This window comes from Pongo pygmaeus, chromosome 23 (assembly GCF_028885625.2).
Source record: "Pongo pygmaeus isolate AG05252 chromosome 23, NHGRI_mPonPyg2-v2.0_pri, whole genome shotgun sequence".
Lineage (NCBI taxonomy): Eukaryota > Metazoa > Chordata > Mammalia > Primates > Hominidae > Pongo > Pongo pygmaeus.
In genome coordinates this window covers 54,767,130-54,781,554 of record NC_085931.1, presented here as the reverse complement: position 1 = coordinate 54,781,554, position 14,425 = coordinate 54,767,130, and the positions used below count along the sequence as shown (strand labels likewise).

Genomic DNA, 14,425 nt, shown 5'->3' with positions numbered 1-14,425 from the left:
CATGACTGCTCACCCTAACAAAGGCGCAGGATGCGGTAGGGGCTTTGCGGACTTTACTCCCGCCAATCCTGACCACAGGCCCCAGTGGGCACCCTTAGCCTTTTACAGATGGAGAGTCTGCTTCTCAGAGCAGGGGGCTGACTTCCCCCGGCTACACGGCCCTATGCAGTTCGGTGGGACCGGGCCGACCGCCCAGCTCGCGCTAAAGCCCACGTAACAGAAACCCGCTCCCATGACACGGGTCGCCAGGGTTCCCGCTCCCCAGAGAACGGGACTTCCGGCGGAAATTTCTTCCGGGAGCGGAGCCGCCGAGCGGCGGAGCCGCCCAACCGACCTGGCCCCGCCCCTCCTCGTTCATCTCCAATTGACCAATCACAGCTCCGCTTCTTTCTAGGCGCGTAGGCTATTCTCCAGTCAGCGACTGCCGTCGTCTCTCGGGCAACAGCGTCCTAGAGACGCCGAATGGGCAGCCCCTCTGAGACCCCGCGGCTTGGGGGTCCGCGCACGCGGGTGCCGGCCCAGCTAGGCGGAGAATCGAGGAGGGGTCCCCGGTAAGGCTGTATTCGGGGTGGCCACGCGCGTGCGACAGGCCGAGGAGGGGCCGGGCGGGCGGGCAGCTCCGTGGGTCTCACTGCCCTGAGAAGGCCGGCGCTGCTGCCCACCCCTAGGGACGAAGGGGTGGTGATTCGTTTATTCACCCAGGAGGTGTTCATGGCGCGTCTGCTTGTGCCAGGCATGTTGTAGGCCATGGGGCCCTGTGGGGAATAGTAGGGCCCCTGTTCCCGTAGCTTACCTGATACGTGGAGAAGAACGATAAACAACGCTGACGGTGGGGACGTCTTCCTCCCTGCATCTCTGTGAGAATCAGCTGGGAAATATGTGTGGAAACGCCCTAAATCTCTTCAGTTTACAACATGTCTCATGCCCCGATTTCATTTGTGCCCACAGCAGTCTTGTGAATGTCATGATTGACTCCCTCCTGTAGACAGACGAGGCCTTGAAACCTATGGGGTGAAGGGGCTTTTCCAAAGTCGCACAACTATCATAGGAAGTTTCTGAGCCAGAATTCAAACTCATTTCTATCTCACGGCAAAATCTCTGCTCTTTTACACTGTTCTCCCACAGCCTGCACATAATTCCCCCTGCCTCCCTCAGAAATTTTGTTTGGAAGCACTTTGTGGGTATACATCTGTATAGGGCTTACTTGAAGGTTGTCCAAATCACCCCTCTCTCTACTCCCTTCCTTTCTCTACAAATCTTTGCCTTTCAGGATGTCTTGCCCCTGTTAAGAGGACTCTTTTCTTTTCTTTTCTCCCTCCTCTCCCCTCCCTTCCCTTCCCTTCCCTTCCCCTTTCTTTCCTTCCTCCCCACTCTCTCCTCCCCTCCCCTCTCCTCCCCTCCCCTTCCCCTCCGCTCCCCTCCCCTTCCCTCCCCTCCCCTCCCCTCTCCTTTTCTTTCCTGATGGAGTCTTCTTCCTCTGTCACCCAGGCTGGAGTGCAGCGATCCCAGCTCACTGCAACCGCCGCCTCCCGGGTTCAAGCGATTCTCGTGCCTCGGTGTCCCAAGTAGCTGGGATTACAGGCGCCTGCCACCACGCCCAGCTAATTTTTGTGTTTTTAGTAGAGACAGGATTTCACCAAGTTGGCCAGGTTGGTTTCAAACTCCTGACCTCAACTGATCCGCCCGCCTTGGCCTAATTTAATATGTGCTCCTAAATGGGTGGCCTTAACAGAAATGCTGTAAATCAATTCTACTTTCATACACTACAGTTCATGTCTTTTATCCATTGCCTTCAATTCAGCAAACGTTTACTTGGCTAAGTTCTGGGGATATGAAAGTGAGTCAGAAATGGCCCCTTTGATTATATGTGAAGATATTTGCCTCCTATCCAGTCTTATTGCAAGATCCTTTGAGGATGAGGATTTTATTTTAGTTATCTGTGCCTTCCCTTTTTCCTCTATGCTCATTTTAATGCGTGGTTCATGATAGGTGATCATAGATATTTATCAAGAAGTGCTTACCTGAGACTGTAAATTTCGCTCTCCAGGGAAATACTGCCCTGTTCCAGCTATCTGCTTCTTCCCCTTGTACAGAGATCTCTATAGCACCCATGCTGTGATCTGTGCAGCTGACTGGCACCTGGAGACAAAACCAGCTCCATGAGGATGTTTAGTAGCCTGGTGCCTGCCCAGATCAGGAATCTGGTGGGAGGCCACTGGTTATTAACAAGGCAGTTGTTAACAACTGAGACAGGTTTGAGAAAACTGTGAATAGAGATAACATGAATATGATACCCTTTCGGTACTAAAAGCTTCATTTTCTACTTTGGTTTTGATCTTTCACTGTTATTTTGTTTACTTTGTTTCAGGTACTATTTGTTACTTTTTCTTTCCATCTATTTGTCCACAGTTTTACTACTTCTATTTCTACTACAGCAACTACTAATACTACCAGTGGCTAATACTAATTGAACATTTACTATGTGCCAAGCACAGTTTGGTCCCTCATACTTTTTAAATTTAGTCCTCACAAGTTGGCTATGAAAAAGTACAAGTTGGGTGTGGTGGCTTATGCCTGTAATCCTACCACTTTGGGAGGCTGAGGCAGGAGGATCGCTTGAGGCCAGGAGTTCGAGACCATCCCAGGCAACAAAGTGAGACCCCCCCATATCTATGGTGGCATGTGCCTGTACTTCCAGCTACTCAGGAGGCCGAGGTGGGAGGATCACTTGAGCCCGAGAGTTTTAGGTTGCAGTGAGCCATGATCATGCCACTGCACTCCAGCTTGGGCGACAGAGTGAGACCCTGTCTCAAAAAACAAAGCAGGCTGGGTGCGGTGGCTCATGCCTGTAATCCCAGCACTTTGGGAGGCCGAGGCCGTTGGATCACCTGAGGTCAGGAGTTCGAGACCAGCCTGGCCAACATGGTGAGACCCCATCTCTACTAATACAAAAAAATTAGCCAGGCATGGTGGCAGGCACCTGTAATCCCAGCTACTCCAGAAGCTGAGGTAGGAGAATCTCTTGAACCTGGGAGGTGGAGGTTGCAGTGAGCCGAGGTCACACCATTGCACTCCAGCCTAGGCAACAAGAGTAAAACTCCATCTCAAAACGGACAAAACCAAAACCAAACAAAAAACCAAAACAAAAGGCAACAGGGACACAGAGAGGTTAAGGGACTTAACAAAGCTGATAAATGGTAGTGAGTATGGCCCTAACTCCAGGACTGCCTGATAATAACCTGTGTTCTTGATGAGTACGCTATCACTCTCAAATATTTATATACTCTACAAGTCCTGCCAAGGCTTTGAGATGACTTGTAAGAATAACTACAATGTGATAAAATAGAAACATGTAAATCAGAATCATTAAAAATATAGACAGAATAGGAAGGTATCAGAAAGAAGGAATACTCAGATCATCTATAATGGTTAATAAAGTTGGGCTGGAAATTTAGCTGGGAGCTTCTTGTCAACTCATGGAAAAATAAAAGTAAAAAAAATAGAAGGTAATAAAATTAATTTTTTTTCCAGGCAAATAAGGCCTTTTGATTCATCTGGAAAAATAAGTCTAATCTAGTTCTAAAATAAATTTCTCACAGGGCTCATCACAGAGGATTGGAAGGGCCTAGGTTACTGCCCAATGACAAAAGTGTGGGCTTAATGTCCTCACTCTTCAGGGAGAGAATGTGGACTCTAGCATTTGAACTGAATATTTGAAATTGAAGATTTCTGAATAGTTAAGTTTTCAATAACACCTTCTGAATGTAGTTTTTCCCCTGGGATGTTGTAAATGGTGTTATCCTGCATCCTGGGTTGGTTTCAGTCATTTGTTTGCTCATTTACTTAGCAACTATTCATTGAGCACCTGCCATATGCCAACCCCTGCCTAAGCATTGGGGATCCCCAGGCAGTGGTCATCTCACTACCTTGGCTCTCCTGGTGTTTCCATCCTGCCAGTTCTTCCTGCTGGGTGTTTTTCTGGACTCACTTTTTGTTTTTTCTCTGTTATTTTATTCTGATATTCTGAGGTGACACCTATAACCGTATACTTTTTTTTTTTTTGCCCAATGCTCCATCTGATTTATCTTTCTGTGTATCCTCGGGACCTAAAAATAAGAGCTACCAAATAGCTAAAGCTCACTGTGTGCCAAGCACTTCACGAATATCACCTGTTATCCATCTACACCTTTGGAGCAGTGGCATTTACCATTTTGGGGTCACCTGCCTTTTGAGAAGTGCTCTAGAAAAATCATCTCACACACAGTTTTGCATCTCAGTAAGTCTGTAGGGCTATAAAAGCGCACACATGGGCCGTGATTCCATGTTAAGAATACTTGCTTAAAGGAGAGATATTCCAGTTGTCCCTCAGTATCTGTGGGAGATTCGTTTCAGCACCCACTTGAAGATACCTAGATTCAGGGATGTTCAAGTCCCTTATATAAAATGGTGTAGTATTTGCATATAACCTACATAATCCTCCCATATGCTTTAAATTATCTCTAGATTACTTACAATACCTAATACAATGTAAATGCTATGGAAATCGTTATACCATATCATTGAGACAAGGAAAAAAGTCCATACGTATTCAGTACAGACATCAACATCCATATTTGTCCTGAATATTTTCAATCCACTGTTGAATCTGTGGATGTGGAACCCATGGATATGGACGGCAACTGTATCTCCCTTTTTCAAATGAGGAAACTGAGTCAGGAGGAGGTTAATTAACTTGCAAGTTCTTGTAGTAGATAGTGGAGCCAGTTTGACCTTATGCCTGCTTGACATCAAAGGTTTTGATTTTTCCACTGTCCAAGAATTTAGATGCTCAGTAAATGGCCAGTGTATATATGGAAGTGTGTGGAAGGCTATACAGGGAACTTGGTAGTTGATGTGTCCCAAAATATAACAGAACATCCATTTGATATCAGTATAGACAAGAAGATTTTTCTCAAGTGTTTGGATTTAACTGCCAAAACCTTTTGTGTTGCTTACAATTTTTTCCAATTTAGTCGAGTGATAATTTCCACACCCCCCTCCATGACACAGTTCCAGCAATTTTTGCTTCTGGTGCCATTTCTATTTGGCTGTGCACACTTTTTACTCTTGTGTTGAATTATGTTTTCTCTGGATGCCAAGGCAGATGGATGGTACTTTTGTTATGATTCTGATATAAATAGCATGTGTTTAAAACTGGACATCAATACTTCTCTGGCAAACAAACAAATATATCAGTGAGATAGCCTTCTAATTGTGTTTTTCCCGTTGGTTAAGAAGTGTATTTGATGGTCTGTGACTTGATGCTTATTTGGGGGGTATTAGTTTTTATGATCCTTGCCAATTTCTACCTCACCAAGTTCTGAAGTAATCACATTCATTAATGTCTCAAAATTCTCTTTATATTGAAAACCTCAGCTGAGGATGGTGTAAAGTCAGGGGTGAGCTACAAAACTCCTCACAGTGCCTTGGTCATACTCAGAACCTTGTTTAGCTTTCAAATCAAGGGTAAAATTAGCCTAAGCTTCTTTCCCTTGCAGTCATAGTGTTGATAATTGCGGTCCATCAAGAGCAAAGATTAATGGGGTGCTTACTGCATGCTAGCCATGTTGAGTGTAAAAAGGCAAGTGGAGTCCACTGGAGGGACTTGTTGTCTAGCACGGGCCAACATAAAGGTCTGGAAGCAGAGAATCAAAGTGAAAATTGAGGTAGGACTAGAGGAACAGATGGGAAAATATTAGAACTTTTACTTCATATTTTACCCACCACATCTGCAGCCCCACAGCAAAGTGATGGAATTACAAGTGGCTTTTATCTTTTGGTTCTTTTCTTTACTAAATGAAACAATTAGCAAAGCACACCTATAAGACTTAAGTTCTTTGTAAAGGCATGATTAATTTTTCCTAAGGACAATAGGAAGGTCTCCTGAAGGAAGGGGATATACCCTCAGTTTTGAAAGATTAATTGAAGTGTGCCAGGTGCAAAAGAATGAAGGAAATTCTAGCACAGGCATAAACCAAAGCTCAGAAGTGAGGAACTACGTGGTGTATTGGGAGCACTGGGTAAGAACGTAGCATGCCTGGAGGTAATGGCGTCTGGAAGGATCACCTGAAGCCAGGTGGTTAATTCTATGAATGACCTTCTACCCCACAATTAAGAGTCTGAATTTCAGGCCTGGTGCAGTGGCTCATACCTGTGATCCCAACACTTCAGGAGGCTGAGGTGGGAGGATCACTTGAGCCCAGAAGTTCGAGACCAGCCTGGGTAACATGGCAAAACCCTGCCTGTACAAAAATTAGCCAGATGTGGTGGCATGCACCTGTAGTCCCAGCTATTCAGGAGGCTGACGCTAAGGTGCAAGGATCACTTGAGCCCTGAAGGTGAGGTCGCAGTGAGCCGAGATTGCACCACTGCATTCCAGACTGAGACCTCCTCTCAAAAAAAAAAAAATAAATAAAAAATAAATAAATAATTGAATTTCAGTCTTTATGCCCTGGAGAAGCATTTCTTCTTCTTTTTTTTCCCTTTCCTTCCCCTCCTCTCCCCTCCCCTCCCCTCCCCTCTCCTCTCCTCTCTTTTCTTTTGAGATAGTCTCACTCGATCACCCAGGCTGGAGTGCAGTGGTGTGATCTCGGCTCACTGCAACCTTCACCTCCCGGGTTCAAGCGATTCTTGTACCTTAGCCTCCCGAGTAGCTGGGATTACAGGCACCCACCATCACACCCAGCTAAGTTTTTGTATTTTTAGTAAAGTCAGGATTTTGCCATGTTGGACAGGCTAGTCTCGAACTCCTGGCCTCAAGTGATCTGCCCACCTCTGCCTCCCAAAATGTTGGGATTACAGGCATGAGCCACTGCTCCCAGCCCTATTTTTCTTTCTTAAAAAAAATTTTATTTATTTTTATTGATGCATAATCCATGTACATAGTTCCAGGGTACATGGGATAATTTAATACATTCATATAATTTGTAAAGATCAAATCAGTATACTTGGGATATCCATCACCTGAAATATTTGTCTTTTCTTTATGTTAGAACCATTCAAATTCTTCTCTTCTAGCTATTTTGAAATGTACAATAGGTTATGGTAATCTATAGTCACCTTACTGATCTAACACTAGGTGTTATTTCTTCTATCAGACCATATATTTGTACCCATTAATCAACCTCTCTTCATCCTCTCCTCCCCTCTACCTTTCCTGGCCTGTGCTAACCACCAATTTACTCTATCTTTGTGAAATCTACTTTTTGAGCTCCTCCATATGAGTGAGAACATGCAACATTCTTCTTTTTGGTGCTTGGCTTATCTCATTTTTTAATCAGAATGTCACATAAGGACCTCCAGTTCTCTCCATTTGCTACAAATGGCAGAATTTTATTCTTTTTTATGGCTGGATAATATTCCATTGGGTATATGTATCACATTGCACTGAATCTGTAAATTGCTTTAGGTAGTATTGCCATTTTAACAATATTAATTCTTTCAATCCATGAGCATGAAATACCTTTCCGTTTTTTGGTGTCCTCTTCAATTTCTTTCATCGGTGTTTTATAGTTTTCCTTGTATCAATCTTTCATTTCGTTGGTTAAATTGATTCTTAGGTATTTTATATTCTCTGTAGCTATTGTAAATGGGTTTGCTTCCTTGCTTTCTTTTTCAGTTTGTTTGCTGTTGGTATGTATAAATGCCACCAATTTTTGAATGTTGACTTTGCATTCCGCAACTTTACTGAACTTATCAGTTCTAACAGGTTTTTGGTGGAGTGTTTGGTTTTTTTCTAAATATAAGATCATGTCATCTGTGAACAAGGCTAATTTGACTTCTTCTCTTCCAACTTGGGTCTTCTCTCTTTTTTTCTTAGTCTAGCCAAAGGTTTGTTGACTTTATCTTTTCAAAAAACCAAATCATGTTTCATTGATTCTCTGTATTTTTTTCTTGTCTCAGTTGTGTTTATTTATCCTCTGATTTTTTTTTTTTTTGAGACAGGGCTCTGTTGCCCAGGCTGAAGAGCGGTAGTAGGATCATAGCTCACTGCAGCCTCAAACTGCTAAGCTCAAGCAATCCTGCCTCAGCTTCCTAAGTAGCTAGGACTACAGGTGCGTGCCACCACCATTCCCAGCTAATTTTTTTAAAAAAGTTTTTGTAGAGATGGGATCTTGCCATATTGCCCAGGCTGGTTTTGAACTCCTGGCCTCAAGCAATCCTCCACCTCAGGCTCCCAAAGTGCTGGGATTACAGGTGTGAGCCACCGTGTCCAGCCACTGATCTTTATAATATCTTTCCTTCTACTACTTTTGGGTTTGCTTTGTTCTTGCTTTTCTAGCTCCTTGAAGTGCATCATTAAGTTGTTTTTTTGAAGTCTTTCTATTTTTTTTGACATAGGCATTTATTATTATAAACTTCCTTCTTAGTACTGCTTTTGCTGTAGCCCATAGACTTTGGTGTGTTGGATTTTCATTTCATTTATTTCAAGAAATTTTAAAATGTCCTTCTTAATTTCTTCATTGATTCGTTGGTCATTCAGGAGTGTGTTGTTTAATTTCCATGTGTTTGTGAGTTTCTGAGGTTCCTTTTGTTATTGATTTATAGTTTTATTCCATTGTGATCATAAAAGATACTTGATATGATTTCTACTTTTTTGAATTTGTTGAGACTTGTTTTGTGGCCTAAGATGTGGTCTATTCTGGAGAATATTCCATGTGCTGATGAAAAGAATATGTATTCTAGCTGGGTACAGTGGTGCGTGTCTATAATCCTAGATACTTAGGAGGCTGAGGGGAAGATCACTTGAGCCCAGGAGTTTTGAGTCCAATCTGGGCAATACAGTAAGACCCCATCTCTAAAGAAAGAAAAAGGAAATGAAATGTGTATTCTGAAGCAGTGGGTGAAATGTTCTGTAAATATCAGTTAGCCCTATTAGGTCTAGTCTGTAGTTTAATGGCAGTGTTTCTTTATTGACTTTCTATGTGGATGGTCTATTCATTACCGAGAGTGAAGTGTTTTGAAGTATCCTAATATTATTGTATTGCAATCTGTCTCTCCTTTTAGATCTAGTAATGTTTAACTTCAGGTCTTTGTGAGCTCTGGCATGGTGTGCACATATATTTATAATTGTTATATCCTCTTGCTGAACTGATCCCTTTATCATTATATAGTGACCTTCTTTTTCTTTTTTGATAGGTTTTGATTTTTTTCCCAAGCCAAACTATACCCAGCTTTGTTAAAGATACTTTCCATAACCAATCACGGTATTTCAGCAGGACATGGGCAGACAATCATTAACAGTATTTAACAACTTTCAAACTCCCTTCTTCAATGGACTACCAAAAATCAGAAAGCCACTATCAAGCCCTATGAAGTTTTCATTTGATGCTCTGAACAGGGGAAGTTTAGAGTGAGAGTTGAACAACTTTTCATGAGCCAAGCATGACTTTCAGGAAGTGAAATGAAAATGGGAGAATTTCTCTAAAGATCCACAACCTAGAAAGAGAACCGCTGCTCTTTTGAGGGGCACCATCTCAGTGGTTTCACTGGAAAGTCCAGATTGCCTGACATGCTGATAACCAATTATTGAGGGTCAGGTCCCAACAGGTATCTCGGTTTAAGGGAGTTAAGTGTATGCTGAAGGTGGAAAGAGAAAACAGGACATAAAAATAAATTTGTTTTCCCCTCCTTAAGACTTTCATGCTAAAGTGGCTATGTCTGTCAAAGCCAGGAAATCCCTCCTTGTGGGAGCCAAGAGGAAGTCTCTCAAAACTAGAAGAGAAAGGTGTTTTTTCCACATCAGTCTAGTTTTGAAGACATTCTATTAGTGACATAGGCTCCTTCCCCAAAAGACAACAATGAAGTGTTCTGTGTGCTAACAATATAGCTTCTGCATTTTAATAAAACTTGATTAAAAATAGTATTTCAAACTGTACAGTCATCAGAGGTACACAGTTATTTAAAATGCACACACTTCACTTGGCATCTCCAACACCTTCAGCTTTCTGTGCCTGGTCTGTTTTGGCATCTCCATGTCGTGCAGGGTTATTCTCCTCCTTGCCAATATCAGCTTTTCCCTTTTTCCCTTTGGGTACCTTCTCTCTCTTCTTTGTAGGGGCCCTTTTAGGCTTGGGCTCTGGCTTTGGAGGAGCAGGTTTAGCAGACAAGCTTGCAGATCTCTGTAATTTGTCCTTCATCTTGGTTTTATCTTTTTTTTTTTTTTTTTTTGAGATAGAGTCTTGCTCTGTCACCCAGGCTGGAGTGCAGTGGCACGATCTAGGCTCACTGCAACCTCTGCCTCCTGGGTTCAAGCAATTCTCCTGCTTCAGCCTCCCTGAGTAGCTGGGATTACAGGCACTCCCCACCACGCCTGGCTAATTTTTCATAGTTTTAGTAGAGATAGGGTTTCGCCATGTTGGTCAGACTGGTCTTGAACTCCTGACCTCAGGTGATCCACCCGCCTTGGCCTCCAAAGTGCTTGGATTACAGGCGTGAGCCACCCAGCTGGTTTTATCTTCTTTCGTGTCCTATTCAACCTTTCTCTTGGGCATGGTGATGATGGCAGTGGGATGTCGGTGCTGGGTGCAAGACATAGCAGCACACAGCCTCTTGTCAGTTCAGGGGACATCTCACCTCTTTTTCACACTGCTTGATAATCTTTGATTTGTAGTCTATTTTATCTGATACAAGTAAAGCTATTCCTGCTCTTATTTCACTTTTCATTTGCATGGAATATCCTTTCCATCCCTTCACTTTCAGTCTATGTGAGTCTTTATAGGTGAAGTGGATTTCTTTAGGCAGCATATTGTTGGGTGTTGTTTCTTAATCCATTCAGCCACTCTATGCCTTTTAATTGGAGAACCGAGTCAATTAACATTCAGTGTTATTGTTGATGAGTAAGAACTTACTGTTGCCATTTTGTTGCTTTTTTCTGTTTGTTTTAAGTCTTGCCTTCCTTTCTTACTGTCTTCCCTTGTGGTTGATTTTCTCTGGTAGTATGTTTTAATCCATTGCTTTTTAGGTTTTTGCATTATAGTTACCATGAGGCTTACAGAAACATCTTATAGATATAACAAATTATTTTAAAAAGATGACAGCTCATCTTAGGTCAGAAAAAAGAATATAAACAAACAAAAAATGAAAAAACTCTACACTAATTCTATCTGTTCCACATTTTGACTTTTAGTTGTCTCAATTTACATACTTTTATATTACCTATCTCAACAGGTTGTAGTAGCTATTATTATTTTTAAGAGATTTCTCTTTTGGGCTTCATGTTAGAGTTATGAGTAGATTGCACACCACAATTCCAGTATTAGAGTATCTCAAGTTTGTCTGTGTACTTAATTTTACCAGCATGTTTTATATCTTTTGTTTTTTTTCTGAATGTTAGTGTTTTCTTTCTTTCAGATTGAATTCCTTTGTCATTTCTTGTAAGACAGGTCTGGTGGTGGTGAATTCTCTCAACTTTTGTTTGTCTGGGAAAGACTTTATCTGTTCTTCATAGTTGAAGGATAACTTTGCTGGATATAATATCCTTGGATGACAGTTTTTTTTTCTTTTCCTTTAGAACTTTGAAAATTTGTTCCCTTCCCTCCTGGCTATATGATTTCTGTTAAGAAGTCTGTTGCCAGCTGAATGGGAGCTCCTTTATATGTTATTTGGTTTTTTTCCTCTTGCTGTTTTTAGGATTCTCTCTAGTTCTTGACTTGGAGTTTATTATATGCCTTGGAATAGTCTTATTTGGGTCAAATCTGTTTGTTGTTCTCTGACCTTCGTGTACCTGGATATTTATATCTTTCTCAAGTCTTGGAAGGTTTTCTGTTATTATTTATTTGAATAAGCTTTGTACCCCTTGCTCTTGCTCAGTTCCCTTGAATACCAATAATTTTTTAAACTCTCATCTTTTGAGGAAATTTTCTATCTTATAGGTGATCTTCATTGCTTTTTATTCTTTTTTTTCATTTTTCTCCTCTGAGTGTATTTTCAAATAGCCTGCCTTCAAGTTAACTGATTCTTTCCTTTTCTTGATCCCTTCTGCTGTTGGTAGCCGTTAATGAATTTTTCAGTTCAGCAAATGTATTTCTCAGTTCCAAGATTTCCACTGGATTTTTAAAAAAATTATTTCAATCTCTGCTAAATTTCTCTGATAAAGTTCTGAATCGATTTTCTGTGTTATCTTGGAAATCACAGAGTTTCCTTAAAATTGCTATTTTGAATTCTTGGATAGACAGCTCAAATATCACTGTTTCATTAGGGTCGGTTACTGATTCCTTGCTTTGTTTGCTTGGGGAAATCATGATTCTCTGTTTGCTGCTGTTTTTTTGTGGATGTACATCTATGTTTTTGCATTGAAGTTATCTATTCCAGTCTTCTCTGGACTTTTTGCTTTGTTTTCATTGAATGTATTTTCTTAGAGGTTCTTTACTGCTAGGTTGCTGCCTCCTTTTCTGCTGTAGTTATTGGTAACTTGAGCTCAGGTTCACCTTGACTCTCGTAACTGCTTGGAATGCTGATCTTCCTGAATGGGGGAGGTCCCAAAGGGGATGTCCCAGCAGCGTGGGAAGGTTGGCTAGGGTTTGTGTCCAGGCGACCAGTAGGACAAACCTCCTACAGCATGTGACTGCTGAAAATACACTCTGATTTGGTGTCTTCTTTTGTTGAGTTATAGAGCAGAGTTTCAAGAGCTGGAGATGGTAGTCCCACCTCCCCCTCTTTACCTCTGTCTGTCCGCAGGGGTGTTTCTCCCTTCAGGCACTTGTGATGGATTAAGGCAGGGATAGGTCCCCTGCCAGGGAACCCAAGATGGTGGAGAAGCTGGTGGTCCACCTCAATCTCACTTTTCCCAGTGTAGAAACAGTGAATTTGGGGGAAATTTCTTGCATGCTTTGTGCCAGGCAGAATGGGGGGAGGGGTGTTGTGGATGTGGAAGTTGAATTCTTTTACTGTCCCCTCATAGCTGTGGCCCCAAGATCTGTTTCATCTTCATAAAAGAGTTCTGGGATATTCCTGATGATAATGTCGGCACTGTATATTTACTTTGGTTTTCAGGTGAGAGTGAAGCCAGCTTGCTTCTATGCTGCCATTTTGGAACCGGACTATTGCATGTTTTTAAAAAACTTTATTTTGAAATAATTTTAGATTCACATAAAAGTTATAAAATTAGTACTGTGTTCCTGTGTACTTCCAGCATCTCCCAGTGATAATATCTTACAGAATAACTATAATTATTGAAACTGGGAAATTGACACTGGTACAACATCAATTTAACTAAAGTCAATATTAACTAAAGACTTTATTCACATTTCACTAGTTTTTAACAGTGTGCATATCTTTTTCCTTGGTGAATAATCCTATGAAATTTTAACACATGTATAATTTGATATTGTACGTGTGTGTGTGTGTGTGTGTGTGTGTGTGTGTGGAGACGGATTCTCATTCTGTTACCCAGGCTGGAGTGCAGCAGTGTGATCATAGCTCACTGCAACCTTGAACTCCTGGGCTCAAGTGATCCTCCCATCTCAGCCTCCTGAGCAGCTGGGACTACAGGCACACCACCCTACCTGGCTGATTAAATTTTTTTTTTTTTTTTTTTGTAAAGACGAGGTCTCACTATGTTGCTCATGCTAGTCTTGAACTTTTGGCCTCAAGCAATCGATCCTCCAGCCTTGGCCTCCCAAAGTGCTGGGGTTACAGGTGTCAGCCACTGCTCCCAGCTGCATTGTATATTTTTATCAAGGGAGTACCATAATTATGCCTGTGCTGTGGAAAGGTAAATCCTGCAACAGAGGAGGATGAATCAGAGGTGAAGTTGGAGACCCAGAAGTGATCAGAGGCTGTTTCTGTAATCTCAAGAGTGCACATGAACTGAACAGTGATCTTAGGGATGCAGAGAGGCAGAAGATAGATTTAAGAGGTGTTCTCCAAGTAAAATTGACATCACTTGCTGACTGATTAGAGCGAGGACTCCAGGCAGGAGGCCGCAGGCAGGCATTGTCTACCTTGTGTTGTCAAGCTTCAGCAGCTGAAGCAAATCCACTCATGCGTTCATTCTGCATACCTCTGAACACCAGTCACTGGCCTCGGGTCTGGAGACGTAGTGATGATGTCAGTTGCCTTAGCTCTAGTCTTTATGGAACTGAAAGTCTAGTGGGAGACAAGCCTTATCAGAGACTTATCCCAATAGCTACATCATTACAAACTGGACTAAGGCTATGAAGGACAACAGAGGTCGTTGTGAAAGCGTGGAAGGGAAGCCAGCCTAGCAGGAGGTGTCAAGGAAGGCTCCCTGTAGAAGTGGCATTTGAACTGAAATTTAAGGCCTCAATTCTCAGAGTGATGTCCTGCCCAGCAGCACCAGCATCTCCTGGGAACAGGTCAGCAATGCAAATTCTTTTTTTTTTGAGATGGAATCTTGCTCTATTGCCCAGGCTGGAGTGCAGTG

At 42.2% G+C, this 14,425-nt stretch overlaps 1 protein-coding gene across 4 annotated transcripts in view; it reads left to right on the top strand.

Annotated features, from left to right (window-relative positions):
• Positions 1 to 295: 295 nt before the first annotated feature.
• Positions 296 to 14,425, top strand: part of EFCAB6 (EF-hand calcium binding domain 6) — a 300,279-nt gene continuing 286,149 nt past the window's right edge. For all 4 annotated transcript variants that reach the window (XM_063663109.1, XM_054470030.2, XM_054470029.2 and 1 more), the window contains exon 1: positions 296 to 551. In XM_063663109.1, the coding sequence (XP_063519179.1) occupies positions 463 to 551 (89 nt within the window). In that variant the 5' untranslated portion in view covers positions 296 to 462. The remainder of the gene's footprint in view (positions 552 to 14,425) is intronic.